This window comes from Stomoxys calcitrans, chromosome 2 (assembly GCF_963082655.1).
Source record: "Stomoxys calcitrans chromosome 2, idStoCalc2.1, whole genome shotgun sequence".
In the NCBI taxonomy this organism is placed as follows: domain Eukaryota; kingdom Metazoa; phylum Arthropoda; class Insecta; order Diptera; family Muscidae; genus Stomoxys; species Stomoxys calcitrans.
In genome coordinates this window covers 139,268,872-139,289,263 of record NC_081553.1, presented here as the reverse complement: position 1 = coordinate 139,289,263, position 20,392 = coordinate 139,268,872, and the positions used below count along the sequence as shown (strand labels likewise).

The following is a 20,392-nucleotide window of genomic DNA, read 5'->3' as shown; positions in this document are numbered from 1 at the left end:
TGGTCCTATCACACCAGTTGCGTGGGATGGAACGAAATACCAGATATTCAAAGAAAAAAGTTGGACCCAAGAAGTAAAAAAAAACTGTGTTAATTGAATATGCACCAAAGAGGTACCGATTATGGGATATAAATTCGAAAAAAATCATTCTAGCCCGAGATGTGAAGTTTCATGAAAATAGTTTTTCATTCAAGTCTGTTCAAGAAGTGATCTCAAAACCAAAAATAATATATAGCAGCCACAAGCAAGGGGGAGAAGTCCGCGATGTTGCTGTGTCTGAAAATTCTACAGTGAACACGGCTGAAGAAGCAGTTAATGATATAGAACCTGAAAATGCCAGTGATTCTGAGAATTCAAGTGTGTCCTTTTTTTAATGGCTTTGAAAAAGAAGAAGCAGTAGAAATTAGAAGACAGAGTGAGTAGACTTCCAGGGAGATTTCTTGATTACATTACTGGTTTCGAAGCAAAGATGCAAAGTTCTTGAAATCCAAGTGGGTGTTTGAAACCAAAAATGACATCCTTGGATATCCATCAAAATACAAGGGCAAGCTTGTTGCCAAGGGTTTCCAACAGAAATATGGATTAGACTACTATGATGCATACGCTCCCTTGGCAAAATTAACAACAATAAGGGCAGTGATGGCTGTTGGTATCAAGAAACAATTTCATTTTCATCAACTCGATGTTAAGACAGCATTTTTGCATGGAGACCTAAGCGAAGAAATTTTTATGGCAATTCCGCAAGGTATGGAAGAACGAAAAGGTTTCGCATGTAAAAGTCTTTATATGGACCGAAACAATCGCCGAAATGTTGGAATAATAAATTTTATGATTCCATTGTATGGATGTATGGATTTACCAGATCAAGACATGATTACTGCTTGTATACGAACATTGAATTGAACAACACAATATGCAAAGGGAAGGTCGGTGGAGACTGCCTTGCACGAGGTTGTGCATAAAATAGAAGAATCCTTCGATGCCAAAACGTATACACTGGCGGTATGCATTGACATCGAGGGGGCTTTTAACAATGTGTGGACCGACACACTGATCCAATCCTTAGACCAGTAGCAGGTGGACCCGGTCCTTACAGACTGGACAAACCATATGCTAAGGAACAGTTGGATAAATTGTTTGTCCCTTGACATAAATATAAGGGGAAAGTGGCACAGGGGGTTATTTTATCGCCACTCCTTTGGATGACCACCATAAATAACGTATTACGGATGCTGACTGAGGAGGGATTTGAACCCGTCTGCTACGCAGACGATGTTATAATACTTCTAAGTAATAGAATACTTCTAAGGTAAGGATCCGAACGAGCTATGCAGAAAGGCCGAAAGGGTCTTGCATATGGCATATGACTGTGCTAGACCCAGAGGTCTCAATGTTACCCCGAGAAGACTGAAGTAGCTTGTTCCCGAGGAAGACGAAGGTGGGCGAATTTAACGCACCACGTTTCCTCGATAAGATGATTTCGATATATGACAAGGTCAAATACTTAGGTGTGATCTTGGACAGGAAACTGAACTGATAGTGTCACATTCAGGCTCACAGATGTTGGACACTATGTAGACGGGCCGTAGGCTCGAAATGGGGCCAGAATCCGAGGATAGTCCACTGGCTCTACAGGAGCGAGATTCGACCAATACTTACCCAACCTCAGTAGTTTAGTGGACAGCTATGGAGAAAAAGTGCAACATAAGGACCATACAACAGGTTCAGAGAACATGTTGTCTTGGCATACGCGGAGCGATGAGGACCACGCCCATTAGGGCACTGGAGACTATTCTAGATATCCGACCCATTGACATACAGATTAAGTGTGAGGCAGCCACTGCGGTTATGAGACTTAAGGCGAACGGAGAATGGATTGAGGATGAGAGCAACTCATACCATCGCAGTATAATCGAGGCGACGATAGGAAACCTGGAAGGAAGGGGTTTCCGATCGGATACCTGAAATGAACCTTGAAGTCGAGTGCGACGCACTGCTGCCATCGGCACAGTCTTGGATTGACGGAACTCTAGTATTGCCATCTGGAAGATCATGTTACACGGATGGATCAAAACTAGAGGACAGAGTGGGCCTGGGGGTTTACATTGAAAACCCAGGGACTGACATCTGTTCTAGACTCCCTGACCATCATACGGTCCTGCAGGCGGAGATCCGGGCGATCACAGAATGCGCGAAGTGGTGTGGTGGTAACGCGAGGACGCCGAGTGTGAACATCTTTACCGACAGTAAAATTGCCATAAGGGCAATAACAACCAGGACGGTAAGGTCACGAACTTGCAGTGTAAGGAGATAACGCTTTCTCTGAGGATGGAAAAATCCGCATCGTTTGGTGACGGGCCATAACGGAGTAAGGGCAAATGAAAGGGCAGACGATTTGGCGGTGAAGGCCAGAGGACTGCCGTCAATAAACTTGGTTACTACGAAGCTTTTCGGGTCGACGAGGTCCGAGTTAAGGGAGTGGGCGACGAATGCGCATGCAACATTGTGGAACAGCGAAACGGTCGGTAGGACGGCAAAAATCCTGTGGGGGGATCCAGATCGTGAGAAGACGAGGCTATTACCGAAAGGAAGCACGAAGGAGGTCAGTATAGCTATTGGTATCATAACGGGACACATAGGACTACGAGCTCACTTATGTAAAATTGGTGCGGCAAGTGATAGCATGAGTAAGACATGCAGGGAAGATGATGAGACGTTGGAGCATTTCCTTTGTCATTGCCCGGCTTTCGCGCCCAACAAATACCGGTACTTAGGTGGAGACACAATATCAGACATGAACCAACTTAGGGGAGTGGCATTGAAAACAATTAAGGATTTTGTAAGTAGCACGGAATTTCTAACTTAAAATTTTCTTTTTAGAGGTTACTTTATAATTTTTAGAGCGCACAATAAGCCGATTAATGGCTTAGGTGTATGTCCACAGTGGCATGGGGCGGATTAATATCTGCACCCACTTTTCAACCTAACCTAGCCTCACAGCAGTGGTCGCACCTATTTGTCTTGACACGATGTCCAGAGGCATTATGTGTAGCATTTAATTCAGTGCGTCAAATGTGTCGTCCTCAGTGCGACTGTGATGCACAAACAAGCCATCCTTTGGATCCGGTTGGGTATTGAACCGTAGATGGACTTTTAAGACGCCGTCCACAAGACCACAACGGTATATAGCATTATAGGTCTGACAACTGCAGTGTATACCCAATGCATGACACGGGGCTTAAACTCCCAACTTTTGCTAGAGTTTCCTTTCCTGTCTTTTCCAAAATGTTTGATTTGAAGTTCAATTTCCTGTCCCGCAAAACAAACAGGTGCTATGAGCCTTCAGCTTGTATCTCCTGCTGAAAGGAACTATCTTTTCCCTAACCGAAATAGCCAAGTAATCAACATACGCGATTATTTTTCCACATTTTTCTTCCAGAGACAATAATATGCAGTTAATGGCTATATTCCAAAGTAGAGGAGACAGTACACCTCCTTGAGGTGTTCCTCTGCTGACCCATCTTTTTAGATCAACAGATCCTAATGCATCTTTTAGTAAGTGAGTTATTAATAGGTCTTACGGTAGAGATGATGCCTAGAAACTCCGTCTCCTTCATAAATGAAGTTGGTTTTACATCATTGAAACCCTCTATGTAGCCGACTAGGTCGTGAGGGGCTGTTTCAGTGGACTTGCCTTTAATATACGCATGCTGTTGCCCAGACAGGCGATCTCCAGGGATCTTTGCCCTACGATATGTTTCTATCAACCTCTCAAGAGCCTTCAGCATGAAGGATGACAGGCTAATAGGGCGAAAATCTTTCGCATTCGTATGTTGCGGTCTTCCTGCTTTTGGAATGAAAATGACCTTTGTGTCCCTCAATCCCACAGGTATCTATGACATGCTTAAACTAAGCCAAGGAGCCAGTCTGTCGGACACAGCTTCTAATTCAACCGGTGATACAAAATCAGGGACTGACGACTTAAAGGAGTCAAAACTTTTTATCGCCCAAAGGATTTTCGGCTCAGACACAATTTCCCCAATAACCTCACACGAATGCATACCAGTAATAACCTCTTCTAGAACCACGTTGTTCGTTTGAGAGTTTCCTGGGAAATGTGTATCAACGAGTAGTTATAGTATTTCCTCACTAGACATTGTCCATGGATTCTTTGACTTCTCGAATATAACCCACCGTAATAGGTCTCGAGGATAAGATCTTCCTTAGCATAGAGGCCAACCAGTTCTGGGGTCCACCATGGCGGTCGCTGTTTGCCCCTTGGCTTGGAACTAGGATATTCAGAGACAAGCGAGGGCATTCGTAATCCGCTTGAGCATCATATCTATGTCATCCGTAGTTTCCACTTCCTTTTCTGATTTAGACTACTCTTTGCAAGAATACAGGCTCTGTGTCTCCCATTCCCCGTACCCTTGAGTAGTTTAAATCCAGAAATTCTTTGCCCACGAACCATTCCAACACACACCCGTGGCTCCTGAATAAGAACCATGTGAAATCCTCCTGCCATGAGAATGACCTTTAGTGCCGCCGAAGAGGCTTTACAATGGTGGAGATTTATCTACAGAATTATCTTTTCAGGATTTCTACCACTGTTGCGTTATCCTCGTCTTCTGAGTCAGCCCGGAGTTCATCTTCACAAGACTCGTTCGATTTTGTCATGATGAATTTCCTTACGCAACCAGGGTCACTTGAGAAAGCACTCTCCCTTAAACCACTGGACACTTGCGGTGTGGACGATTCCTCTTTAGATGCTCTACTAGCTGCTGCCAACCGCGCCACCTCTATACACCTTCAGTTTCAATTTGTGGAATCCGTAGGATACAACTCCTTCAGAATTTTTGAGGTCTGCAAGACAATCGGAATTTAGTACGAATACGGCAAGTCTCCGGTCACCGTCAGACTCATCCAACCTACCAATCTTCCAGTCAGTGGTTGAAAGATGGGGATTACAGTCCCCTATTCTCCCAAGTATGGATTCAGGATCTGAGGGAATCCTTGGTATCCAAGCGTGTGGTATTAGTCGAGAAGGAATATCTTCTTTCTTGACTTCATCCAGAGTCGCTCTCGCCAATCTTCTTTAGGGCGCAACGATACATTTCAACTGAGCGTTGATCCCCAAATGCACTTCCATTGTCTCGGCCCCGATACCAGCCTGTGTTGTCAAAGACTGGAGAAGGCACAAGCAATTCCGCAAGGACATCGGAATATACAGATGACAGTCCATTGACTATCCCATTCCAATTGTTCATAGGTATGCCCTGTTCTTCTCCCTTGCCGACAACTACCATCACCAAGCTGCCCATAGCGACATTAGCAAAGGTCCTTGGACCCATATTACTATTGGTCGCCTTAGTTCTTTTGCGCATGAGATGCCCTCGAAGTGACCGCAGTTTTTTGTGCTCTTCTCTTCTCCTACGGAGCCGAAATCATCAAAGAAATGCAAAATTACATCTGGTCAATTCTTCGTCGCGGCTCAGGGTGCTCCGGGAATTTGGATATAGTAAAGGCAAATCCACTAATACAGCCCGACCGTACATACACGACCTAGTCGACTACATAGAGGGTCCTCTCGCTGTCAAGAAATATACAATGGTAGCATTTCTTGACATTGAGGGTGCTTTCAATAATGTAAAACCGAAGTCAACCATGAAGGAGTTGGAGTTTCTAGTCATCAATTCTACTGTAAGAAAGTTTATTAAAAACTTACTTTCTAAAAGATGCATTACGGCAGGCTTGGGATCAAGATGGGTCAGCAGAGGAACACTTCAAGGAGGTTTGCTGTCTCCAAGCCATTAACAATATACAATATTATTGTCTCTGGTTGAAAAATGTGTAAAAGTGGTCGCGTATGCTGATGACGTGGCAATTGCGGCTAGGGGAATGTTTCCCAGCACTCTAAGAGATATACTTCAAGAAGCTCCACGTGCAACAGCAAAGTGGGCTACCGAAAGTGGTCTGGGTATAAATCCGTGAAAGACAGAAGTAGTGCTTTTCAGCAGGACATACAAGTTGCCCACAGTGGAACCTGCCTCCTTGAGAGGAGAGAATGTTCCATTTACAAAAATTGCGAAATACCTGGGAGTTTTGCTGGACAGGAAATTGAACTTCAAATCCATCATTTGGGAAAGGTCTGGTGGACGGCGCTGTGGCTAGACAAATTGCAGCGACCACTGCCGTGAGGATAAGGGAGCTTGCTCATTGGTCATGTGGCGGCTACCTGAGCTGCTTTTTGATAAAAAGTAATGTGCCACTATTACAGAAGTAACAGAAGATACATAGACTTCTATACGGATGATTCCAAACTAAACGACCAGGTGGGCTTTGGGGTGTACTCTAAAGATCTAGAACTAGTCATACCGAAAAGGTTACGACCACTGCAGTGTGTATCAAGCGGAGATCCTTGCAATTAAGGAAGTGATGGAATGGCTAAGATATAATGTCATTACGACGATTGGCATAAATATCTTATAAGACTGCCAGGCAGCTATTAAATCCCTGGAGAACGTATTTCTGAACACAAAAACCGCCCTCTACTGTCGCAGATCTCTCAACAAGATGGCGGAACAGTTCAAAATGCACCTGTTCTGGGCGCCGGGCCACAGAGATATCCCAGGAAAGCGGAAAGCGGACGAGCTTGCGAGAATAGGAACTACCCTACACATTCCAGCGATACTTGAATCTGTGTGTATGCCTCTAGCGACATGTAAGCTAAGTATTCAGGACCAGGCCCGAAGGACAACGAATGATAGATGGTCACAACGAGGGGCTATGAGCATGCCAAAACTATGTGGCCTAATCTTGACTTGAAGAGGTCTACCGCTTTCCTGTCATTTGCTAGAACAGTCGTCTCAGTAATTGTGTCTGTCATGACAGGTCACTGTCTAATCGGAAAACATGTTGACAGACTGAGGACATCGAAGAAGAAGAGACTATAGAACACCTTCTGTGTGTGTCCTGAACTAGCAGTCAGAAGGAGTTCCACTTTAGGTTCTCATTTCTTTGAGAACCTGTCTGATTTAGCGGATGTGAACATTCGCAAGTTATTGGGCTTTTTAAAGCGATCTGGATGGTTCAACGATAGGAACCAGAAGGCATTTTCCTTCTTCTGTTCCTGTGGTATCACAATGGACGAAAACGTCTAAGTGAGTCTGAAGGCTGCCACTTAAACCTAACCTAACCTAGTGTATGGTTTTGTTTTTACTTAAGAGTTTCATATTTTTTTTTTATTAATGTTTTCCCATTTGGAGTGTTTTTTGTTAATCTGTAATTAAATCTTTTAATTTGTTTATTTGCTTGTTACATTAATTTTTTGACTAAGAATATTAAAGGCTAGCATTTCTTTTTAATCATAATTAAAAATATGTATTTGCAAGACGATTTTATATAAAGCCGAAATGGTATGGTAATTGTTTTTTAGAAACGAGGTTTAACGCGGTATAGTGTGAGCGGGTTTTCGGGGCCATGATAGGGAGGGCGTCTGGGGCCCAACATCTACCTTCCAATTAAGTGAATCTGTTTGTTGTGATTTTGTTATTTTTAATAGGACTTTCTATCAATTGCTGCGTACCTTCGGACGAAATGAGGGGTTGGGGCCGACCAGGAGAGAACGGCAAGTGCTAGTCGCAGCACTGAGTCATTTCTAGGGACACATAGCAGACATCTCAAAACTAGGTGTCAGAGGCCGGAAATGGAGCCCAGAAAATCGGGGCGTTTGGAAATCTATTCTATGTTCGGCTAATGGGACAAATCTTCTGTCATAGCCAATTAAAATAATACCTATATCTGAACCGATTTTTCCCCAATTTTAATATCCCTTCTCCGAAATTAATTACTAATGTATAATGTGAAGTTGATAAGACAGTCTCTGCAGTTATTTAATCTGTCTTGCCATCAACTGTCCATCAATTTTAAAATTGAGAGAATCTCATATGAAAAAAACACCCCGAACGAACGGTATTTTCCCAATGGGTTTGGTCACACTAGCCCATTCAAACGAAGCATTATGGAGTTCAATAAAATTAATTTAAATAGTGAAAAAAATATTTCTTTTAACTTTTGTTTGTTTCTCTTTCGAGACGAACTCAATGATTGGGAATTTTCTTTGCAAATGGAAAAGAAAAGGCAGAGATCGCAACACACACCAACCACTTAGGGACGCGTTTCGTAGTTTGGTTACAATTACTCATCAGCCATATTAGGTGTGCAGGATGCAAGGGCCGCACGTTGTTATCTTGAATTTGCACCGAATTTATGGCGAAAACGCTTCTATGATACAAATACCACATTAACCACGCTCGACAACTCTATCCATTAGCTGTACTTTTCCCAATGCATCTGGCAAATTTTCTGTCTGCAAAAATTACAAAACTCCCATGGTATGCACATGATTCCGTGCATCTGTTGGAAGTTATATTGATGGCTTTTCACGCTATACAACGGCAACGGCAACGGCTCTCGCTGTTGCTCCGTGTGCCCAAGATCATTAAAACTTAAAATTTTTGTTTGTTTCTCTTTCAAGACGAGCTCAATGAACGGAGATTGCATTCCATGAGTGAAATAAACGAATAGATAATATTTCTCACCTTGTATTAATCCTGGCTGTTGCATCATAGTAGCTGGGGCGTTTGCAGGACCACCGTGGAACATTGGATTTCTTAGGGTAATCATTTTTGGCTGACCAGTACTGGCCGCACCATTCTTTTCCTGGCTGGCACTGGCATGTCCAGGATTTCCCATAGGGCACGAGCCACTGTTAGTAGCTTTCGATTTGTTGTTCCTCTTTTTATTTTTTGACTGCTTATTGCTGCAGGAAGTTGTTGTCGAAGTTGTGGTTGATGTAGACGATTTTGGTGGATTGGCTTCAACCATGATAATTCCACTTTGTTGATCAAGGGCGGTGGGAACCATAGAATTCACAGCATAGGGTGTACCAAAGAAATTGGACATGGGAGTTACAGGCGGCGCAATAATAGTTGTACCCATTGGGGAATGATGGAATGTTTGCGTTGTCTGTTGCGCCTGTTGCAGGGGTTTTGCCAATTTTTTAATAGATTCTGATTTTTGGCGTAGTTGTTCGCTTTTAATTGGGTCTACCTTAGTCAACGTAATACCGGGTGGCAGCGATAGATTTTCCACTTGCACGCCACGATTTAATTGATCCATAATACTAATATTGTTATTATTATTTGTGATTTGAAGGCGGTGCTGGTACTGGGGCGCTCGACTTCGAGTCGGAGACATTTGCTGATTTACTACATTGCCACCCAAACGCATAGCTTGCATTTGTTCGGCGAGACTTTGATAAGAACAATTTTGTCCTGCAGCACTTTGGAGTGGTATTGAATGATTTGTGGAAGGTATGATATTCACTTCGTTTGGGTTGAAGTAGCCCATATTGTTTGGTATACCGGAACAGCAATTCTGATGTTGAGACAAGTTGTTGCCCTTGTGCTGGAATTTCTTGTTGCGTTGAGATCGTTTATTATTTTTGCCTTCGACCACGCCAACACAACCTCCCCCATTACCAGTGGCGGACATCTTTTGATTGCCAACACTTTCTGCCGATAAATGGGGGGCATTAACCGCTAGAGGGCGGTTAGAGCTGGAAGGGAGGTTTTTCGCTTGAGGTCGGTTGGGATTGCTGTTCTTGGCATTAGTTGCATTCGATTTCGAGTTTTGTGCCGCTGCATTTACCGCATTTGATCGTTTGTCATTTTTCGTTTTTCTATTACTAGCGTATGCAGTTGGTTGCCCTGCAGCAGACGAGTTCTTTGACAGATGTTGATTACTACTGCTACATATTCGAGAGTTTTTCTCCTGAAATGTAGCATTCTGCCTTATGGAACTGGGAAGCGACGAAAGTTTTTCATTTTGTTGTGCTTTCGAACCTTTGTTAGCAGTATTTTTGTTTTGATGCTTGGATGCCCCACCAATTTTACCACTTGCATCGCGTGTGCTTAATTGGTCACGAGATTTAGCATCCTTTTCAATAACTTTTTTCGAGACGTAGGTTGGATGTTGAGGTTCCGATTTGGTATTTTTTATATGCTTTTTATTTTGTGATCTTTCCGATTCGTTGTAGCAGTGGGTTTGGGTGGTGGAGGTCTTAACACTCTCTAGTTGTAATTCTATCTCACATTCATCGGTATCTGCGTCTTCGGCAGAAGAGCTCCAATCGGTCTCAGAGTCGTGCATGTGTAATGACATAAATGGGTTATTATCAAATTGGCCATTGTCAACTAATTTGGGACGCCTTATTTTGTGTGATTTTACTTTTTGCGATATTAGTTGGGGTTTACTAACATCCTCTTCTGTATCTGAACTGGCCGGACTTTTTGTCTTTATCTTCTTGTTGTTACGTTGCTGTTTTTTTTCTGCTACGTTTTGCAAAAGTTTCCCCTTACATTGCGGGCTATGATTAGATTTGGAAGTTGACCCAATAACATTTGGTGCATCATCATCTCCGGAAGAAGATGTTGGTGGTTTTGATTTTTTCTTAGAGTTTCCTTTGCTGCAAACGTTTGTTTTCTTGTTGTTTGATCCTGCCGCCAACTTTTGTTCCTTCTGTCCCTTTTTGCTAGTGGAACCCTTTGAATTTCCTGGTTTAAGGCTACTTACTGAATTATCTCTGGTGTTCATTTGGCTACTGATAGAATTGTTGGATGAAGATGACGATGATGATGTGACTACAGAGCAAGATGTGGTTGTAGAAACTGATCGTTTTTGTTTTGTAGCTTTTTGTGCCATCATTACTTTTGGTAGCTGCAGAGGAGATTCAATATTCTCATTGGTCGAGACAGAAGTTGTGGAATTCGAATTTGCTAATTTATTTTGTTTTGCAGTTGTTGTTTTATTTTCCTTCTTTTGTGTTTTCGATGCGATTTGGTTCGATTGATTTTTTTGCATTTTTTGTCCAGTTACTTTTTTCTTCTTTTTATTAGTTTGCTTTTGTTGCTCACTTTCCTGTTGTCGAAGTTCTTGTTCTTGCAATTTCCTCTGCTCTTCTAGTGCCTGCAACCGCCGATGCTCCTCCTCTTGGCGCATTTTCTCAGCCTCTTCGGCAGCATCAGCTTCCGATTGAAGCTTGGCCAGACGTCTTCGTTCCTTCTTCATTTGCGTTTTTGTCAATTTTTGTGGGGGAAGTGGTGGTATAGGCATAAGATGTTCTGGTGGTAGCTTGGTTAAATGACTTGACAATGGTTGAACTAGGGGTTGCATTGAAGATATTATTGGCATTGGTGGCGTTGGTGGCGTTGTACCCGTTTGTACAAGTTGGCCATTGATAAATGTATAGAGCAGTTTATCCTTATCTGGACTTCTGCCTTTGGCAGTTACGGTGACCTGGGGCTCCGGTACATTTGGCAAATTAACTCTGCGTATTGTAACAATTCTTTTGGAGGGATCGTTGCTGCTATTGCTTGTAGCACTTGCTGTCATAGCAGCAACAACATCGGATCGTAATGGTTGCTGTTGCGCTGTGGCACCAGGCGGTGGGGGGGCATAGCACATTGGAGTAGCACGCATCAAACCAAAAGGCGCAGGTGCAGCTGGTGGCGGAAAGCCGATATTATAAGGAAAATGATTGGCATGTGCGTATGGCATACTATATGCTTCTGGTACCATATTCAAGTTGCTCGCCTGCGACACACTAAAAGGCTGTGAAGGCACACATGTTTCATTAGCGTGATGCACGCTTGCTCCCTTTAACAAAGAGTTCTCGACACTATCCACGCCTTCTTTAGGGCACTCTTTTTGCCCTTCCAGCTCTTTGAGCTTTTCCACCTGCTGCTCTTTTGTTGGCAAATAAGAAAATTTAAACTCGGCATTTGTTTGCTTCACTGTAGCAATTAATTCGAGTATGGCAGTTTCAACTTTTGCTTTGGCACGTTGCAGATTTTTAATATTGTTTTCCATATCAACGATTTTCTTTTTATCGCGTTTCTTGTTTGCTTTCTGCGTTTTCAAATTCAGCTTTTCAGTAAACTCCTTGAAATAGATATTCTGAAATTGCGCCCTAAGGTCCTGTAATTCAGCTATTCGCTTTTCCTCGTCCTTTCGTTGCTTTTGCTTTGCTTTCTTCGCAGCTTTTTTCGGATTGGAAGTTTGTGGCTGTGATTTCTTTTTCCCGTGCGCTACTGTGGGACCCTCGATAAAACTCAAGGTCTCTTTAATCCACCTGCGTTTAGCCTGCTCCTTGGAATAATTGTCAATTATTTCACATATTTCGCTAACAAAATCCAAATTAGTTAATGCCTTAGTTTCGCTAGAAGTTGCCAGGGGAGGTGCACCATTTGTGGCTGCTGTTGGCGTTGGATTAGTGGGTTTGCCTGTAATTGCTTCGTTTTTGGTCTCACAATTGCGGTTTCTCATTTTCATACCTTGGCTAGATGTAGAGGCGTCCCTTGTTGAGTTGTTACTTACATTCGATTTTTTGTTTGGAGGTTCCTGTAACGCCTGAGATGAGTGGGCAGATTTTTGATGTGCTTGTTTATGTTGTGATTTCTTATTTACTGACTTGGAATCATTTTTTTGATTTGTTTGCAAATATTGCAAGCAATCACATACATCTTGAAATTCCTCATGCCGTGCTGCCTGGCGCAATTGCTCAAAAGTCGCCAAGAAACATTGAGCCTCCCACGATTGGCTTTGCATTGATTCGGGAAGTTGTTGCTGAAACTCTTGAAAAAGTTTCAGTTCATCTGCATTTAAGACGTTTTCCATTTGATTTTGGGTTTCCACTGCCTCTCCTACCGCAGCAGGCGCTGAAGCTGTTTCAGTTGGTTTGGAATTTTTACGTGCGTTTACAATCTGAGATAACTTTTTACGTAGTCTCTCCCTAGTCTCATTCATGCGAGCGTGGTTGCAATCCTAAAAAAACAGGAAATGAAATGTTATTCACACGCATGGCATCGCTCAATTGACATACCTTTTTTAAACGTTTTTTGCTTGAGTGATTTTCTTTGCAGCGATCACCACCAATATCGCAATGATCATCTGTAACTTAATCATTGATTTCTGTCACGTTAGCTAGGATGCAACAAACGAAGCTATATAAAATACTTACATTTCTTTGATTTACACGCCAGGCATGTCTTTTTAGGTGGGCATTCCACGGTACTTGGAGGATCTACCTCTGAGAAGGGAACATTTTCTTCTTCTATTGCATCAATCAGAGGTGGTGGTATGTCTTCACATTGGGCAATATTTCTATAATTTATATAATTTTTGTTTTTATTATGCACCTATAAGAGCCAAACATATGCACTATATACAATGACTTACTCAGAACTATTTGTGATTTTAAGGATTTCATTTAATTTCTTTTGTATTTCCTCGCTATCAATGTTTATGGCGGCATCAAAGCTAAGTTAAATGAAAAATGTTTACAAATGCTTTCTTTGTGTTTTTTTTTTACCAGATGCAACTTACTTGGATTCAAGGTCTTTATTATATGGTGATAAACTAGATAATAAATTATTCAATTAACAAATATTCAATTGAACAGCAAAGCTAATCTGTTCGCCTTACCTCTTAATTTTATCGAGAAATTCTAGAAACATTGTATCCTCGTTGTTGCCAGTTATTTTCTCCATATTAACAGCAATATCATTATTTACCAATTCCAGGGCTTCCACGTTGATTGGATTTTCCTGATCTCCATTGTCGTCATCGACATCATCGTCGAAGTCGATAAAGTAAATCGCATACACAGAAATAATAAATATCCAATAAATCTTCACCACCAAGTCGTGCACATCAATTAAATCTAGGCCATTGTTGGACGCGACTAACTTGCGGTTATACAACATAATATTGGGCAAAATCAAACGCAAGTCTTCACGACTCATCGACATGGGTTGATAGTAGTGAATCAGATCCTGCGATAGCGATAGTGATATATCATTGTTGAGAATTTTTCGGGCTAGTCGGCACGACGGCATCTTGCAATTGTGACAGAAGTGTTCCTTCGAAATAGTTGTGTTCGGAAAACGTTTGCGACCTAAAACATGGAACAAGGATACCAATATAAATATGCAAAACAACAACAACAACACCAAAAGTTTTAGTTTCTATCGATAATTGTTAAATAGACCTCTTGACTTTGCATTGTTGCTTCAGTTGACAAATCTAGTTTAGGGATGGCAACTTCCAACTGAAGTTGACAATGTCAGTTGCTAAAAGAGGGATTTTTCGGCCAGCATTTTTTTGTACTTGTTCTGTTGTTTTTATAAGCAAACGAACAGTGAAATTAAAATAAATTAAATATTTTTGTGACACATATGTTTCTTGATCACTACAGACATAATGCAGCTCGTGGTATGAGAGTTTTTGGTAATAGAAAAATCACAAAAACCACTGTAGGTATATTATGCAAAATATGCAATTTTTCGCTCCATGTTGGTTGTGTTGGTGTTGGTGAAGACGAGCAAAATAAATCGTCGTTTGTCCGTCCTAGCTTTTTGGAGAATCAATTTGACAATGATAACAAATCACTGCGTTCCGATGTATCTCTAATATGAAGCAGACTTTTGCCGACCTGCTGTCCGATTTAAACATGAAATTTCATCTTTTAAATCTGACATCGTTGAATGCGTAACATGGAGTCCAGTACCAACAAAAAAATTTAGCACAGTGGTTCACGCAAAATTTACTTATTTAGTTTTTTGGGTAATTTTCTCAAGTTTTTGCAAAAAATTCGATAGTTAGACGATTATATGGAAAATGTGGGCATATGTATTAGAAACTAGGCTTCCTAAGCTTTCGTTTGAAGCCGGTCTGATTGTCTTACTATTTTCCATTTGCGCACAGTGATTTCGCAAAATTTACTTTTTTAGTTTTTTTGGCTAATTTTTTCAAGTTTTTGCCAAAAATTCGCTAATTGGACGATTATTTGAAAAATCTAGGCATATGTTTAAGAAACTAGACTTCCTAAGCTGTCATTTGGTACCGGTCTCATCGCCTTACTATTTTCCATTTTCACACAGTGATTCACGCAAACTTGACTTTTCGAGTCTTTTGGGTAATTTTGTCGAGTTTTGTCAAAAATTCTATAGTAAGACGATTATTTGGAATATGAAGGTATATGTATAAGAAACTAGGCTTCCTAAGCTGTCGTTTGATGCCGGTCTCATCGACTTACTATTTTCCATTTTTGCACAGTGGACCAATCAACTTTACAATCTTCTTTATCTTGTGAGTATACCTTGCGGATATTGAGGGAACCAAATTTTAATATTGGATCACCTTATTATTTACTATTGGGTTGCCTAAAAAGTAATTGCGGATTTTTTAAAAGAAATATATAATTGCCAAATTATATATCAAATATATAATTGCCATTTTGTTCGATAACCTTTTGCCATCCACGCTCATAGAACTTCTGGCCTTTATCTGCAAAAAACTGAACGGAAACTGAAGTACGATTTTATAGCCTCATCATTGCCGAAAGTTTTATCATTTAAGGAGTTCTGCAAAGATCGAAATAAATGGTAGTCTGATGGTGCAAGGTCAGGGCTATATGGTGGATGCATCAAAAGTTCCCAGCCAAGCTCACTCAGTTTTTGGCGAGTGACCAAAGATGTGTGCGGTCTAGCGTTGTCCTGGTGGAATATGACACCTTTACGATTGACCAATTCTGGTCGCTTCTCCTTGATGGCTGTATTCAATTTGTCCAATTGTTGACAGTAAACATCCGAATTAATCGTTTGCTTCCTTGGAAGCAGCTCAAAATATACCACACCATTCCAATCCCACCAAACAGACAGCATAACCTTCTTTTGGTGGACATCAGCCTTTGAAGTGTTTTGAGCTGGTTCACCATGCTTGCACCATGATCGTTTTCGACTAACGTTATTGTAAACAATCCATTTTTCATCTCCAGTTATGATTCGTTTTAAAAACTGATCGAATTCATTGCGTTTAAGGTGCATATCACAAGCGTTGATTCGGTTTGTTAAATAAATTTCTTTCAATACATGTGGTACCCAAATATCAAGCTTTTTCACCAGTCCAAGACTTTTTATGTGATAATGAACGGTTGATTTTGGTATATTTAACTTCTCTCCTATCTCACGTTCAGTTACATGACGATCCAATTCGATTAATGCTTAAAATTTGCTTAAAATTTGTCAACGCCGACTATATGAAAAATCAGCAATTACTTTTTGGGCAACCCAATAGATCTTTTTTTTCGCTTTTTTGTGTTGTTTGAAATTAATTTTTCATGAACAAATATATATATTTTTTTTTGAAATTAATTAATTACGTGCACAATTGCTCAACAGTGTTCTGCTAATGCCAGTAACAGAGGACCGCTAAGTCAGTGGTTTGTGTCTCCACTAGTTAAATTCGGAATCTATCTTCACTCACATCCGAGAGCTGGCTGCAAGTGACTTGAGGACCTTGTTTCTACTTTTGACTTTATCGCAAATTGCTTTGCCATGTGAGGAGAATTTGTATGAGCTGTCAAATGTGATACCAAGTATCTTGGGACACTTGATGGTCGGAATTGTCACTCCGCCGACCATCTCTTTCAGCTCCCTACGCACCTCATGGATGTATATAGTGAATAATGTCTTTAAATTTCTTGCAGCGAAATATGAGACATGTTCGCTAAGGTAGATGTTTAACCTATTGCAGATGCCAAATCATCCAAAGCCTTGGATGATTTGGCACCGCGGATGACATTTGTGACTTCGTCCCCGTTAAATTGTGATGGCTGCTCTTCGGTTCGAAGACCACGGATACAACGAATGGCTCTCCTCCTAGCTGTCACTCTCGGGATGCACAATAAATTGAGGGTTGAACAACCTTTCACATCTCTTTGGATCAGCCACGGTTACGTCGCCAAAAGAGACTGAGGTCCTGTTTTCCCGTCTACCGGGGTACGAGATTGACTTAACTGTAGACCACAGCTTGCCTAAACCGGTGCCTAAGTTACATTGTTCCAAGTGTTCCAGCCACAAATTCCGCCTTTGTTCGTTGATTACCCTGTTAATTTCGAGATTCAGCTGGCTGATTCTGGTATAAGTGGGGTCCGTGCAACGAATCCCACCACGCTCGTCTGCGAGTACCACTGCCTGCGCCGGGAAATTGGGAGGCACTTGGGGTATTCGACCGGCTGGTATAAAGGGAGCGGCTGCTGTGTTAATGATGTCTCGGAATTTCCTCTAGGCAACAAGCATATTAGAGGAGGATGTCAGTTCACTGAAGCGGCGATTGTTTGGTGTACTTTCTGAAGCCGACCCAATCGGCCTTCTTTCGATTAATAAACGTTCGGCGCTCAGAGGTTACGAATTCGGGTGGTCGGTCGATGGTGAGAATTATGAGCAGGTGATCTGATCCCAAATAAATTACGCATTGCCAGGATACGGCACTCAGGAGATCGGGGGATGTAATGGAAATGTCTGGCGAGCTGCTGCACCTCTTCAGTGGGGACATCCTTATACACCGTGCAAAACGTGGAGCCGCTGGTCGTTACTAGGGAAGAATGCCATGAAATGTGATGCACATTAAAGTCCCCTAGAACCAAACCATTATGGCCAGATAGAAGCCCTCTTATGTGGGGTTTGCAGCCTTGCCTTTAATTGGGAGACAGCTACCAACCGGCTACTGCCTTCTCGGCAGTACCGAACCTGACTGCTATCACTGTACCACGAAGGCCAATCCCTCACCTCCATTCTTTAAGCTATCCTAACGTAGCACATTGTATCCGTGAGAACTGTGCAGGCTGCAGGTGTTGGTCGGCTTTGTCTCCTGGATCGCTGCAACCAATATGTTCTTCCAATTCATAAAATCTACTAACTCCTGCCTCGGGGATTCATTAAATCAACTAATGAAAGCGACGACGACAACGCATGTCTATGTTCGCACAGGTGTGCCATGAGTTGTCGTTTCACCTGATTCGTGAGTCGGATCAAATCAAATCACGTGATTGTGCGTGATCATTATTAAATAAAAATTCTTCGTGCGTGAGCGTGAGTGAAATCATGCTCACGACGCTTATCACGACTCACGATTCACGAGACGCTGACGACTCAAGAGAAAATCACGACTTAAAGTTTAAACCAGTAAGGAAAAGCAAAAGTCGGGCGGTGCCGACTGCATGATACTCTACACCTACCCTAAAGGTACATTGTGGGAGCTATATCCAATGCTGAGCCACTTTTAATGGACCTCGTCAGATGCTTTCAGATGTTCCAAATTTCTGCCAAAGCAAATATGTTCATGATGTAGTAACTACGGTTGACGTTTTTGCAAAAAACCCAAAATCTGATGAAAGGGAACTAAATTTCGAGCAAACTTCTCAGATATTGTGGTAGTCATCGAGGAAAGCGTTGTGCAAAATTTTGGCAAGATTGGTCAATAAATGCGCTTGCAGTGGCTTTTGGAGTGAAAATCAGCCGATATACATATATGACAGCTATATCTAAATCGAGGCCGATTTCTATGGAATACACCTGCAATATTAGAAATCATGAGAAAATCATTCCTGCTAAATTTCAAGAGAATCGGTTAACAAATGGGCACTTTATTGCAATATTCAAAATCAGGGGAACATATAAATGGGAGCTATATCTAAATCTGAAACGATTTCGTGCAAACTTCTCAGATATTGTGGTAGTCATCGAGGAAAGCGTTGTGCGAAATGTTGGCAAGATTGGTCAATAAATGCGATGGCTATGACTCTAGAAGTTTAAATCGGACGATGTATACATATATATATATGAGAGCTATATCTAAATCTGAACCGGTTTCCATGAAATTCACCAGTAATTTCGAGAGCCAACAGAAAATCCTTTCTGCAAAATTTCGAGAGAATCGGTTAATAATTGACCACTTTATTGCAGTATTACTGCAAATCGGACGAACATATATATGGGAGCTATATCCAAATCTGAAACCGATTTTTTCCAATTTCAATAGGCTTCGTCTCTTAAAACATTCTTGTACCAAATTTTAAGACGATCGGACGAAAACTGCGGCCCGTACTTTGTACACAAATTAACATGGACAGACAGAAGACAGACGGACATAGCTAAATCAAATCAAAAAATGATTCTGAGTCGATCGGCAGAGTTATCAATGGGTCTATCTCTCTTCCTTCTGGGTGTTACAAACAAATGCACTAAGTTATAATACCCTGTGTCACAGTGGTGGCGTACGAATCTGCCTACAGATGCATAAAAATGAAAATAGCAAATAATTGGTCATGCAGGGCTGATACATTTTACACATTCATGTTCATACTAAGTTGCCTGTAAAAGGCAACAAAACATATATACCATATACTAGTGGTATAAATGGGAGAATAAGTGTAACAGTTATGTACGGCTTTGCTTGTGCGTACTCATTGTGTTGTATTCGAGTGAGGAAGGAAGAAAACAAATAAATATTTGTTTTCTTGTTCTTAAATAAGTGTGGTAACACAAATATTTTGATATTACAAGTGGTGAAACAAATAAAATGGTACACCCATCGTAGATGGGCACCAACACACATCCGCACATAAACTCGTATGCCCACGGGCTAAGGAAAGACGAACAGAGCAAGCAACTTCGTGTGGCTCCGTTCGGACAGGGCACAATAAATATTTGTTGTATCACCACCAATATCTGTTTATATCTGTATGGAGAGATCATAGGAAATCAGATAAGTTACTCTCTTTTTCTCTTTACTCATTCACACTTGATCTCAATGAACAAATAACAGTACCAGCTTGGAACAGAAACTGAATTCCACTTATCTGTACTCACTGAACGTTGAAAAACGATCAAACTGGTACAATCAGTTGTAACTGTGCACGCCTTTAGTTCATACGTTCAAAAAATTATTAGCATCATGGTGAGTGCCTCGTACGTCGTGATTGTCTCTTGAGTCATGATTTTCTCGTAGGTGTCTCGTGAGTCGTGATTAAAAAAGTCGTGCGTGAGTAACTTTTTTCTTTTGAGCATGCGTGAGAGTGAGTGAAAAATCACTCACGTGCACATCTCTTCTTATTCCTAAACTCCACAAACGGTTGGCGACAGCACAGATAATTCGTGACGCAGCGTTTCCGGCTCTATACAGAAAATATGCAGTATACACACTGGTGGATGTACTAGAAAAGTACGAGGCACCATACAGGTTGGCTGAGGTGCCACTACACCAAAATGTAAGGTGGTGAATACCTGTACCCAAGATGATGGTTTAGATAGTCCTGCGATAACAGCCCAGAAAGAATTGCTTGGACAGCATGCCGATTTGTCTTCCCACGAGTAGGATATTTTGGCTAGTTGTACACTGAGGACTACATCAGTTAATTCGGTACGTACAACCGGCTGACATTGATCTCTGGCCTGGTAACCCGCTGTTGCAAAAAATATCAGTTACTTTG

The 20,392-nt window shown here is 41.5% G+C and overlaps 1 protein-coding gene across 2 annotated transcripts in view; it reads right to left on the bottom strand.

Annotated features, from left to right (window-relative positions):
• LOC106091967 (uncharacterized) overlaps positions 1-20,392 on the bottom strand; it is a 59,342-nt gene that overhangs the window by 21,514 nt on the left and 17,436 nt on the right. The window contains exons 8-13 of one of the 2 annotated variants that reach the window (XM_013258692.2): positions 13,546-14,017; positions 13,447-13,479; positions 13,300-13,380; positions 13,082-13,224; positions 12,944-13,017; positions 8,601-12,885 (exon numbers count right to left, since the gene is read on the bottom strand). In XM_013258692.2, the coding sequence (XP_013114146.2) occupies positions 8,601-12,885; positions 12,944-13,017; positions 13,082-13,224; positions 13,300-13,380; positions 13,447-13,479; positions 13,546-14,017 (5,088 nt within the window). The remainder of the gene's footprint in view (positions 1-8,600; positions 12,886-12,943; positions 13,018-13,081; positions 13,225-13,299; positions 13,381-13,446; positions 13,480-13,545; positions 14,018-20,392) is intronic. The other variant, XM_013258693.2, reaches the window with a different exon arrangement.